Below are 13,267 nucleotides of genomic sequence, written 5' to 3' on the forward strand. Positions count from 1 at the left end.
GGTACGTGTTAGCTTTGAGGCCTATGATGATATGCTTTGGATACACGCATTTAAAATTGACAGACTTTCCCTTCTGGAAAAACCCAGCAAAAATACTACTGACTCATTCTGCTGCACTACACAGGTTTTTTTTTCCACACAAACGTTTTCTAAAATAAAAAATATCCCTGTACCACAACCAACTATAATTGTGCAACGGTGTGATTTTTACGAAAGTCCCCTGGTTACTTCAACAACAGGGACAAGCTGATATATATCCCTAATATATCCCTAATTTGATATAAACCTAGCCTTCCTGTTTCAATAGAAAACACAGCAACACAAGCAAGAAAACTGCGCTGATTGAGCAAACCACATGGTCTTTACAACTTTCTGGTCATATTTTTTGTGCCCATGTTTAAAATACTTCAAAAACAAAATGAGTGCATCCACTCACCTTCGGGTCTGTACTGAGCCACAATGGTGACCGTCTGTCCGGCGTTCTTCAATGCCGCGGCCGCCTGTTCGTGAGTTGCGTTGCGGAGGTCCACCCCATTTACCTGCATCACACATGAATTATAAATAACGTATAGCCTCATACAATTATGCATGCAAACCAATGGATAATAAATGAAATGTTGAAGCAACATCTTAAAAACGAATAACATTTCCTTGTTGATTGTGTGATGTGCTTACAGAGACAATGCGGTCTCCTTTCCTCAGTTCTCCACACAGGTCTGCAGGTCCTCCTGCTAGGATGAAGGAGATGAAAATTCCTTCTCCATCTTCTCCTCCTACAATGTTGAAGCCCAAACCCGTTGAGCCCCGATGTAAAACGATCTTCCTTGACTCCCTAAAAAAAAATTTAATTCGCATTATCAGGTGAGAACACTTAAAATGAAGATGAAGACCATCCAGTTGGAATAAGATTGGAATAAAAAATTATGATGTACATTTATTTCTCACATGTCATTTTGAGCAACTCCTATCCCCCCCCCACACACATAAACATTTTTTATCCACTCCCAAAAATTACTTTTTAATTCGAGGGTGTATTTTCTTGACTACAGCGCCCTCTAGTGAGGAAAATATGAACATGGCAAAGAAAACAACTCTGCGCACATGCATTTTTTTTCGTTTGGATTTACTTTTTTACCTTCAAATGTTTTTAAAGATAATGTGTGTACATTTTTTGACAATAACACGAGAGATTTAGGGGAAATGTATTTTTTCCCCTCATATTTTCAGTTTTTTAACATTCATACATTAAAACTTTCAAGTATTTTTTTTCTCACTATATATATACAGTATATATACTGTGTAAAAGCTCTCAGAAATAATGTGTTTAAAGCAAAAGCCTAACTGATACCTGCTTTATAAAAATATATAACAAGTACTGTATAATCAGTTTCTGCCCCTTGCTTGTAATACAAGAATGTAGAAATCCAAGTACATTTAGTCTTTTAGAAAACACAGACACATAACAAGAACCAAGAGGTTTATATACTGAAGACTGGTTGAATTTTTTAAAACTCTTAAACAACATTCCTCACATCATGTCACCAAAGTGGATATTTTAAGAAAAATATCATAAGGTATCATCAACACATTTTTGTGACAGATGCAGTGTCACACAGATACGAAGACTGGCTCGTCTGTTATACAAAATGGCAAATCACAGGAATCTGTTTGCCTGACAAATGACAGATGGAGGGAAGGTTTAAGAAACATGTCAGTTTCCATTAGGTGTCTAACCATTATGGTTGAAATTCTGTTTCATGATGACAGTGGCAGAAAAATTACACACTTAAAATATCTGTTTGAAACTGACATTAGATTGAAGCGGAACAGAATACTGCGAGTGCGCCTAGTGGCCTGTAGATGGCAGCACAGTAACAAGTCACTGCCTTGGTTGGTGTACTTCAGAACGTTTTCAAAACAAATCCCCCACTCATCACTGTTAAAAGGGATGGTTCACCAAAAAATGTGTCATTTACTCACTTTCATGTCTTTTGAGATGCATTTTCATTTCATTAGCGTTCTACAATTATATTCTAAGATATATGACTTTGAAATACAACCAAAGTGAGTAAATGACATTTTTCATTTTTGCCTGAACTATTCTTTAACAAGGTATTTTAGTGATGTAAGTGCATTTGCCCGAATTTCAGTTATAAAATAGTTGTTATAAGCATCCTGTAGAATTAAGTCTAAATTTAAAAGCTTATCAGATTTGCCAAAGTTGACTTCACAGATTGGATATAGCCATATCATCATGCAAGCTTATGACGTAAGAGGCTGCTTGTTTTTAGCGTCAACGTGACGTATTTGCTGCCTTGTCCTATAGGAAATAAATCCCCTGATTAGAGAGGATTAAACGTGGTAAGGCACACCAGTCAGTATGTGTTTGTCCCCGTGGAGCATCCTCTTTCGCCCAAATACTTCCAGGTCCGCCTAAGACCATCTGCACCGTCGCGGGCTCTCATAATGCCGCAGACAGGCAGATCTTACAAAATGACTAAACAAATCATGTGAATAAAAAGAACAGTTAACAACGCATGGCACTGAGGCTTTATCTTTAATGTCTCAGTGGATTTGTGTCCAAAGGATGTCAATAGAGGCCAATGTTTTTAGAAAATAATGAATGAATTACTGTCTAGAATCTTCAGAATGGGCTTTGTAGTGTGGACTTTAAAAGCAGCCCGAATCTTTATGCAGAGAAAAAGTATGCACTTACATCAACATTAACCTTGGGCATCTCCTGGGTAGAAAGCTACGAAAGTAGAAGATATCTACACCAAAAGTATGGAGCTGTCTTTCCACTAGATTACACGTAATGGAATTTTAATAGCTGCCAATTTTAGTGATACTAAGAAAATGACTGTAGAAAAGAAAAGGCCTTTAACTCTCAAAGAGGAGTAAAAAATGACAACAGCATGTTATGACCCGTATTTACTTTCACCTGAGGTAATGGAGCATTTTGTGCTGTGCGAGGCCAATCATAACAAATATGACGGATGTCATCACTCTATGGACAAAGAAATGGGAAAGAAATGGCTCACCTTGTAAACTCATCATCTCCCAGCATGCCTTTTGAGACAGGAGAGTACCGTGATGGGGTGGCAGGGGTTAATGGCTCACTCAGATAGCTTTGGGTGCTGATATGGTTCTCCATGTGCTGCGAATATGCTATAACAAATGCATAGAAAGACGTGAGTTTTGTTGGCTTTGCACAGGCAACTCGCATGACTGAAAGCAGTATCTCAATATGAATGCACAAGTCATAATTGATCAACATTATTAAAGTGATAGTTGACCCAAAAAGGAAAATTCTGTCATCATTTACTCACCCTCTTGTCATTTCCAACCTGTATGACTTACTTTCTTCTGCAGAACGCAAATGGAGATATTTTAAAGAATGTTGTCAACCGGCACCATACAATAGAAGTGAATGGGTGCCGGCACTGTTCAGTTACCAACTTTCTTCAAAATATCATCTGTTGTGTTCTGCGGACAAAAGAAAGTCATGCAGGTTTGAAATGACAAGAGGATGACTAAATTGTGACAGAATTTTCATTTTTGGATGAACTTTACCTTTAATACAGTTAAACACTTTAAGTACAGTTATTCTGTCACAGGTTGCATGGCGCAGTTTGTCACTTCAGACATCGACAACTCCATTTAATTCTCATAAAACGATCCTTCGCGTGTCAAATCTCTATGCGGAGGCTGATATGATGAAATCGAACCGCTAATGAAATTGTTCCGTTTACTCTTTCCAACTAAGGTTACATCATGCATATTCACACAGGTGACCGAGCCTATGTACATGTGCAGGTATTATTATGTGGCTTTAAAATTCCCTCTCTAACACACACACACACACACACACACAGTTTTTACGCATACGGAGGCTGGATTAGCTGGAGCAGGGGTCTGGCACTTCACGATTAAATGTGCTTTTGTCCTTCATGCCTTTAAGCCCTAATGACAGCATCCTTTCTCAGGATGTAATGCTGGGGATCTGGCCTGCCTTTGGAATATCACCAAGGTGTTACATTATTGACTGCCATCACTCAGCACTTTGCAGAGTCAATTTTAGTGGTGGTTCTCGTGAGTTCCTGCCCCCATCAGTACAAAGTGCTGCGTACTATTTATGCCGCAAGTGAGCATGCACTCGAGTAAAGCACACGGTTTTAGCACTTTGTCCAAAATAAAAATACGGACATTTTTTGATTTCATTCTAAACCTAAATGCTTTGATTGGAAAAGAAAAGCTAAATTTTTGATGAATCATATTAACTGCAAAAGTAAAAAACTTAAAGGTGTGTAATTTTTTTGAGGATCTATTGACAGAAATGTACGGAAGAGTATTAGGGCCAAGCAATAAAAAAATATATAAAACCGTTTTGAGATTAAAGTCATTATAATGCGAAATTAGACCCGCAGTTTTTCGGGGAAAAAAATCGAAATTAAATGTTGAGAATAAACTCACTATACTTTGAGAATAATGTCGTTGTGTTTCGAGAAAAAACTCTTTGAGAATAAAGTTGTGTTAAAAACGTGTTCAATTCTTCTAAAGAGACCCAGCCGCTGATAGTATTTCTTTGTTACTGAAGGAAAGCCTAAAGTATAGCTTGACTAAGTGATACAACTCTGCTATGTCCTCATTCAGTACTACGCAATGAACATGACCCTGATATAGGATAAACGTTTATTCTCGATATTTTATTTCGACTTTTTTCTCGAAATTTAACGAGTTTTTTCTCTAAACACAACGACTTTATTCTCAAAATTGATTGAGTTTATTCTCAACATTTTATTTCGACTTTTTTCCCCGAAAAACTGCGGGTTTAATTTCGCATTATAATGACTTTAATCTCAAAACGGTTTTATATTTTTTTATTGCTTGGCCCTAATACTCTTCCGTAGAAATGCAATATAATATACATAACTATGTATTCAGAGGTTTCAAAGACCTTACATAATGAGGTGTTATGTTTTTATTACCTTAGAGTGAGCTATTTCTATCTACATACACCATGGGTCTCCTTATATGGAATTCGCCATGTTGTTAAACAGTAGCCCTAAATGGACAAACTGCTCTACAGAGCGTGTTTCGTAAACACGTTATCTACTTCAGCAAAGAAGCGAAAACGTGCCGACATGTTTGTCCTGTGTCCGTTGCCATAATGCTTCAAAAGGGAGCGAGAGAGGTGGGGTGAGCCGTTGGCTGCAATTCGCAATCTCACCACTAGATGCCGCTAAATTGCTCCTTTAAAAATTTGTCTTCTTTTGTCTCAATTAATGTTACAATTTTTTTTTTCTCCTAAATCCACCGTGGCACACAGAGATCTGATATTCCCTACTCTTCACTACTGTCAATGACAACCCTGTATATCAGATCGCATATCCAGGTTACTGTATAGAGCTAGTGTAATCATATACCGTAGACTTCGTATTACTTGTTTTATATAAATTCAACAGATGCCATTCTGAAAATGAAAGTCAGTTTTTTGTCAGTTTTTGTGTAATGGACTTCTTAGCTGAAGCTGTAAGATAATACATATATCATAAAATAGACTTAAATCAATACTTTATGTCCACGCACATACTGTATTTATGTTACAGGAAGTTATGTAATAAGTGGTTTAATGTACACTCAGACGGTCATTATTACAATAAATCTTTAAGGGTGATACAATTATTCCTTACATACCGAGTAGCACACAGAGCATCACTGTCAATTAAAAAAAACATTGTTTTACAGCGGATATGAATTCAGGGTTTCATTTTTGGGTCAATTTAATTCAACATAAGTGCACTTACAGCTGGTGACATCGGGAGGAACGTAGCTGTCATTCATAAAGACACTGGTGGGTTTTGCCACTTTTAAATAGACAACATCGGGGGTGTTTTTCAAGGCAGTCACGGCATCTTCGTGAGTGACCTCTTCAAGGCAAGCAGCATTGACCTGCACAAAAGCACATTACATGAATCCACAAATAACGATATAGAAACTAAGATTCTTTAAAGGGACAGTTCACCCAAAAATAAAAATTCTGTCATCATTTACTCACCCTCAGGTTGTTCCAAACCTGTATACTTTTCTTAGTTCTGATGAACACAAATTAAGATATTTGTAAGAATGTCAGTAACCAAACAGATCTCATCCCCCATTTACTGCCATAGTAGGAAAAATAAATCCTATGGGAGTCAATGGAGGAGGAGAGCGGTTTAATTACGGACACTCTTACAAATATCTTCTTTTGTGTTCAGCAGAAATGTATACAGGTTTGGAATAGTAAATGAGGACAGATCCCGTTAATATGCAAAAATAGGAATACGTTTATATATTACCCAGATGTATGGGAAGCACAGAAATATATTCCCAGACAATTCACTGAAGTTTTCTCAGTTTATCGTCTATTGTTACTCTATAAATAGAAAACTTCATTTTTTACTTACAGCCAAAAGTTTATCCCCAATCTGTAGCCGTCCATCTTTGTGGGCAGCTCCCCCCTCAATGATTTTGGTGATATAAATACTGTTGTCCCCGGGAACATGTTGGTTTCCAAGTCCTCCAGCTATACTGAAACCTAGACCTACCGTAGATGGAATTTGGGTGGGTAGTTAGCACAGACATATACATACAGTTAAAGAAAATAGACTGTAATTGTAAGTCTTCATTTTGATGTGTGTGTCTGAGTGAAAACTCTCTTGTCGTGTGAAATAAGGAGCAGTGCATTGCTACACTCATACGTGTCAATAAAATGTGGTATAAACTGTTTTTCCTGTTTGTGCAACTATGTCAATGTTGTTATCTAAATGATGTAAATTCCCTAATGTGAATTACAGCGATTACACATCAGGAGAAGATGAAAGTTGTCTTTACCTTTAGGACCTTTTACCAGCTTTACATCCACTATCTTCTCTGTGCCGGCTTTTCTTCTCCTGACATAAAGTCTGACGATGCAGCCTGCCTCCTTCAGCGCCTCCACAGCGCTGCTGTGAGTTACATCTCTCACGTCTACATCATTAACCCGCAGTATACAGTCATTAACTCTGCAGTGAGAACGAGTGAAAGAGAACTCACTAAACAGTCAAAAGAAAGCATTACAACATAACAAAGAGAAAATTCAATGAATTCTGCTGACAGTGGATAATGATGCTAAAAGTCCCAAAACACTTCTGAACACAAATCCCTTTCCTGCGGGTCGGTTTCGAGTGTTAGATTGTGGAGGACGTGCTTATAGCAAACGTATTCTTTAAAATGATAAATATCATAATGAAAAATTTAAAATAGTAATGATTAATTTACAAAAGACACTGTGCAGCTATTTCAGTCCATCTGGTTCAACTAGATGGCGGGTGATACTGTACATAAGGCGTCTCACCTGAGTCTGCAGTCCTGTGCAGCAGCTCCTCCCGGGATGATCTTGGTGATAAAGATGCTTGGGTCCTCGCCGATGTGGGGATTATCGGTACCGCCTGCAATACTGAAACCCAGGCCTGAGTTCCCCTAAAAGGAGAAAAAATAGACCTTTATGCAAAATGATTATTAAAAAAAGATCAAATACAAAAGACATAAAAGGAGAAGGAGCAACGATTTTATGGGCAGTTGATTTGCTACTTTATAGTAAGTTTTGACTAAATGTGTCATTGGGACTTTACACGGAAAGCTATACTGTAACTCCGCCCCGTTCAACAATGTGTCTCACCTCTTTCTCAGCTATTTAATCTTTTAACTTCTTCAATTACATATCTTTCACGGTGCTTTTAAATTTCATTGTGCAGTTTTTTTTCCATCAAAATGACATCTTTAAATATTATGAAATACATATTTTTCACGATTAGAGTGATGTATTGTACCGTAAACCCTTACTGACACTTTAAAAGCCTGCTAATTTCTTATGTCATGTCAGAGCGTAAGTAATCTTACCCGTTCAAGTGTAATTTCTTCATATTCATAATCAGCTTCTGTTCCATTCACCTGAAAGATACAAGCAAAAGAATTTGATCATTAAACTGCACAATGTCAAAATGCATAATGTAACGCATGACCCTTACCATTAGTGCCATTATTAGTATTATTCTTCAAGATCACAACACTAATAACAGGTCTATAGTTTAATTTTAAATATGGTTATTACGTTTAATTTGTGCGATTTGGAATACATATTATTGTGAACCAGCTTTAGTTCAATTTAAAGCATAGCGCTTTACAACAAAGAAAAAACTTTCCAAGAATCATATGGTAAAATGGTATGTATGCATATATTCATACAGTATATACATACATACCATATTACCTTCGAATTAAAACAAAAGCATCAATTTTAGAAAAAAAATGTTTTTGTTAAAAAACAAATGCAACTGACAACACTTTTATAAAACAGTATCAAGTAGGTACTTAGTCATTACTGTTTTTTAATGCATGTCTTAATACATTTACCAATCATTTTCTTTATGTCTTTTGGTTATAATTGACTTAAAAATTTGTTTTTTAAAATTTGTTTTTTTGATTTGTTGAATAATAAAATATTTTAATTTTATGAACCATTTGATATAATAGTAATACCATCAAAACAGCAAATGAAAAGAGAAACAGCAATATCAGTTAACAGCCCTTGTACTGTAAAATCATATGCACGTACAATATCAACACGGGTAACCCGGTTTAGAAAACCTTCAGTATCACTTTCTCTTTTCTTTCCATGCATCTTATACATTTCACCTCTTCTCAGATTTTCCACAGAAGCCTGTTTAGCATCAATACTCAGACTAGTATCTCTTGCCCATTACTATGTATTTCAGTCGGACAGCCAAGGGACAGCAACCAAATCCACACAGATGCTAGCTGTCAGCTAAAAAGCATTTAGAAGAACATGGGGCTGGAAAATACGTATTAATATAAAACTGGATCTCGAATGTAGCCACAAGACGTCAACATTATACACGCTCGCATAAAACTAGTGTGATGGAATTGCTTGCTGGCCTTGTCTGTGATTCTGTGTACAGTTTCATCCAGTCCTGTCAATGTCATGACCACGTAATGCCATGCAAAATAAGTAAACCCATGAACTTTTGCATGGTGCAGGTAATGGTACCAGATAGAGTCTGTTTACATGGTGAAAACTTCAATTAGAGAAAATGGATCAGTAATGTATAAACAGTACTGTAGCTCACCCACTTACGACATTAGTCCCGTCTCAAACAATAAACTGTTCATAATTCATGTGGGTTCTTCTAGCTAAAATGAGTTTCAAATCTATAACATTACAGTCTCTGGCCCTATGTACTCCACTGAAAGTGTCAGTGTAAATTAGTCAGCCATTAGTGTCAGTGTAAATATGGTCCTTAGCAGGCCGCGCTCATAGGGCCAACGTTACTACTTGCTGGCCCACGATGACAGCCCTGACGGTGCGAAGCATGCAACAAATGCTGACAATACATTTTTATTAAACAACCAATTTGTTGTATACAGTAGTAAATAAAAATTGTAATGCAACGTAATTTATAGTTTAACCCTTTATGTTTGGGATCAAATTGACCCCAATAGCAACTTATCCTAAATGTATATTTAAACCTTGAGTCTTTGTTTATGACAAAAACATAAATATATAAAAATAATAGTTATGTTTTCAGCTATTTTCATATAGTCTTTCATATAGTTTTCATTGTCTCCTGAACGGCATAAGGAATAAGGGAACATCGTTACATCACTTCGCCAAAAGTGGAAAATCCCCCAACTGCCATTGCGTCACGAGTCAGAAAAACAACAGAAGAGTTTACGTATGCTTTCTGTACATTGTGAAAGTTTATTTAATTATTGTTAATTATATTAAATACTGTGGTTTGCTTCACGTAAACATGTTATTTTACTTTTTGTAGCGTTGTTATTATATAGGCTAAACACTCGGGGTGATGAATGTATTTATTTGTATTTATTTTTTATTGTGCAATTAAAAAGTAGTATGCATGTAAGGATTCGTCCATTTTTCTATTATTATACAAACTAATATAGGGAAAAAGCGAGATGACACCGATGCGACCATGGATTAAGAACACATCTTCACATCTTAAAATGTATTTTTATTAGTGCTGTCAATCGATTAAAAATATTAATCTGATTAATCACACATTTTCTGTGATTAATCACAATTAATCACACATAACAATAATATTTTAAAATATACTTTTACATTTGAATAATTTCACATTTAATCTTCAAATTGATGTAGAAACAACATATTTCTTTAACAGTGTCATTTTATGAATGAAAGAAAACATTTTGATATTAGTACTGTAACTGATGTCTCTATTAAATTGATTATTTTAACATTAATTATAGCCATTCAACAATATAATTGAGAGCTATCATGAAATATACAGAAATTGAAGGAAGTTCTCAAACATTTTACAGTCTTTAATGCTAAATTATAAATTAAATGCAGAAGAATTCTCATTAAAGATACAAAATCACATTGATTTCTTCTTTTATTTTGTTCTTTGATTAACATTAGTGACAGGAGTCACAGCAGCACGTTTAAGAACGCGGCCCCTTTAAGAGCTGTCTCAGTACGCAGATCTGACCGTCACCGCACTCCCATTTTCACAACTTTGCATTTATTTAAGATTTTATTTTACACTTTGAAGTCTTGCTTAAGAAAATGTTCGACAAAACGGGCTTTCTGACATAATCTTGTGTGGTTTTATCCATTCAAGCACGAAAGAGAACTTAACACGGATGCGCTGTCTGACAGAGATTCACCGACGCAGCCTTCAGCCCATGACTGTTTACATCAGACTGGACCTCGCGTTGCGTTTTGCCGCGTCCCACAGTTTAGAAGCTGTCTTTCTTCATTGAACGCGTCGAAGCAACTGTTTAAAATCGCGCTTAAGTGGTTTAAAAGCCTGTACTCGAATAAGAGCGTGATTACATAATGTAACGCTAGACAAAGAATGTCAAAACAAACGGATGCTGCGTTAATTGCGCTAAATATTTTTCACGCGTTAATTTGAAAAAATTAATCGCATGCGTTAACGCGTTAACGTTGACAGCCCTAATTTTTATATTGCATAACATTAGAGTTTCAAATAATCAAAGCTGCATCAAACCTGATTCTGTCATTAACAGTCTAAACCTGTGCTCAGTCTATGATCCAACTGATTACTTTAGTACTGCATGTATAGCCACGAACAATCAAACATAGGGATCAGTGCCAATACAAGCATTTACACAATAAATATCAAGCTCTTACTACGGACTATCTTCACTGTCTGACTGAAAACTTGGACTGTATATCTAAAACTGCCACTTTACCGGAAATGAAAAAAAATAATTAAACATTGTTTTCAAAAAGTTGACAAGCTCTTTTTTAATACATTTGGAAAATCCACAAACAATTTTTATTACAGGCTATATTTTTGCTAAATTCTGTTAAAATATCTCTAGTTAACAGAATGATGGACACGGCGTTTAATGAAGGTTGACAGAAGTAAGCCCAGCGTGCTATTGGCACTGGATGTAAGGATTATACAGTAAGAAGCTGCCGAGACCGAGAGAAGAATGGGCTTGAAGAAGTTTCCCAGGACCCTGATAAATGTCCACTACAGTTTCATCTCAAAGCCTAAGTTCAGAATGTGGAAACTCCATAACATCTAAAGTCACTTATAGCTTAACCTGGATAACTAAGAGCTGGAGAAAGACTACGCTTCTCGATAACAATATTTTCTCATGATAAGCAGAAACCTCAACAAGAAGAGAAATGAACACAGCTGATTTTATACAAGGTGAATATTCTGCACTAATGAAACTCTTTAGCAAGTGTAATACATGAAGAAATGGGTCACTTTCATATGGACTTACATAGGGCGATGCGTCAAGGCTTTCTGTGTTTACCACCACTGGTGCTGGGCTTGCCTGCAGAAGAAACGCATGTTAATATTTTCCACAGACATGAAGCATAACAACTGTGTACATTGCTTCTTCTCCTTAACTCTAACTAAAAACATTCAACATAAAACCATCATCACTTACTCTTGGCATGCTGATACAGTATTACTCTGGCATTTGCAAGAGATTAACAGCACAGACTGTCCATACACAGCACAACACGCTGCAGAATATGCAATACAGAGGCATAAACAAGCCGACGCAAAGCTAATCCTTATGCAAGCATGTACCGTATAGCACGCGCCACTTGCACAACGCTACAATTGCGCATCAGCGATATAACGTGGCATTCTCCCGGCAAACTCAAGAAGACCGTCGTTGAGATGGGTGGAGTAAAAACATGAGGAAAAAAAGACCTGTGACGTGGGTGCAGGAATGGCAGTGGTCTCGGCTGGGACGGGTGAGATAGGGATCACAGGGATTATGGGAGCAGAGGGAGGAATGACATCTGCCTGCTAAACAATGACAGTGGGGGTCAGAGGTCAGCAATGCTGATTTTTCATAAAATCTCCTGTAAGTCAGATTTACATAAATATAATATAGAAATGGAAATAGAAGAGATGGTAATGTGACTATGATAACCAAATAACACAGAAATCATGCAAAATCGTCAAAAAGGGAACATTAAAGGATAGTTTCACCCAAAAATTACAATTCTGTAATAATTTATACACGCCTTTGTCGTTCAAAACCTGTATATAACTCTTTCTTCTGTGGAAGTTATTTTGAAAAATGTCTGGTGGTTTTGTGTGCACACAATAGAAGTCAATGGGGGACAAAGATTTTTTGTTGCCAGCATTCTTTAAAATATCTTCTTTTGTGTTCTGTAGAAGAAAGAAAGCCATACCGGTTTGAAATAACATGAGGGTGAACATAGTATGTGATGGTGAGCTATCCCTTTAAGACTCCTCTTTAACTTGCCTTTAAATGAATTAAGCAAATTTAGATCATCATAAACATGCAATACTGTAAAACTTTAGAGCATAAAGTGTACACAAATAGAAATGAAATAATACTGAAAGGAACTTGATAGTAAACCATCATTTTATCTAACAGGAAAATATTAAAAAAGACTTACACAAATGTCCAAAAAATAGACAAACAGAAAGAAAATTTACAGGAAGAAACTTTATATGACAAACTGTGTAATAGAATCAGCATCAGTGTATACTGTAAAATGTGTGTATGTGGTAAGCAGCAGCAGTTATTTTTTATTAGGTTATTTTATTTACCTCAGGAATGTGTATGGCTGCACCACATAGGGAAAAAGCGAGACGCGACCATGGATTAGGAACACATCTTCACATCTTAAAATGTGTTTTTTATATTG

The 13,267-nt window shown here is 36.4% G+C and overlaps 1 protein-coding gene across 25 annotated transcripts in view; it reads right to left on the bottom strand.

The window, feature by feature from the left end:
* dlg1a (discs large MAGUK scaffold protein 1a) overlaps positions 1-13,267 on the bottom strand; it is a 110,081-nt gene that overhangs the window by 23,519 nt on the left and 73,295 nt on the right. For 12 of the 25 annotated variants that reach the window (XR_008963275.1, XR_008963276.1, XR_008963274.1 and 9 more), the window contains 10 exons: positions 12,294-12,392; positions 11,851-11,904; positions 7,921-7,971; positions 7,376-7,500; positions 6,874-7,043; positions 6,447-6,583; positions 5,808-5,952; positions 3,042-3,168; positions 676-832; positions 437-539 (listed from right to left, as the gene is read on the bottom strand). Coding sequence is in view for 22 of the 25 variants with exons in the window: in XM_057338632.1 (XP_057194615.1) it covers positions 437-539; positions 676-832; positions 3,042-3,168; positions 5,808-5,952; positions 6,447-6,583; positions 6,874-7,043; positions 7,376-7,500; positions 7,921-7,971; positions 11,851-11,904; positions 12,294-12,392 (1,168 nt within the window). In the remaining 3 variants the exon portion in view is untranslated. Of the gene's footprint in view, positions 1-436; positions 540-675; positions 833-3,041; positions 3,169-5,807; positions 5,953-6,446; positions 6,584-6,873; positions 7,044-7,375; positions 7,501-7,920; positions 7,972-11,850; positions 11,905-12,021; positions 12,046-12,293; positions 12,393-13,267 lie in introns of those variants that run through there. The other 13 variants (XM_057338638.1, XM_057338641.1, XM_057338643.1 and 10 more) reach the window with 3 other exon arrangements.

The sequence above is a fragment of the Triplophysa rosa genome, linkage group LG7 (genome assembly GCF_024868665.1).
Source record: "Triplophysa rosa linkage group LG7, Trosa_1v2, whole genome shotgun sequence".
In the NCBI taxonomy this organism is placed as follows: domain Eukaryota; kingdom Metazoa; phylum Chordata; class Actinopteri; order Cypriniformes; family Nemacheilidae; genus Triplophysa; species Triplophysa rosa.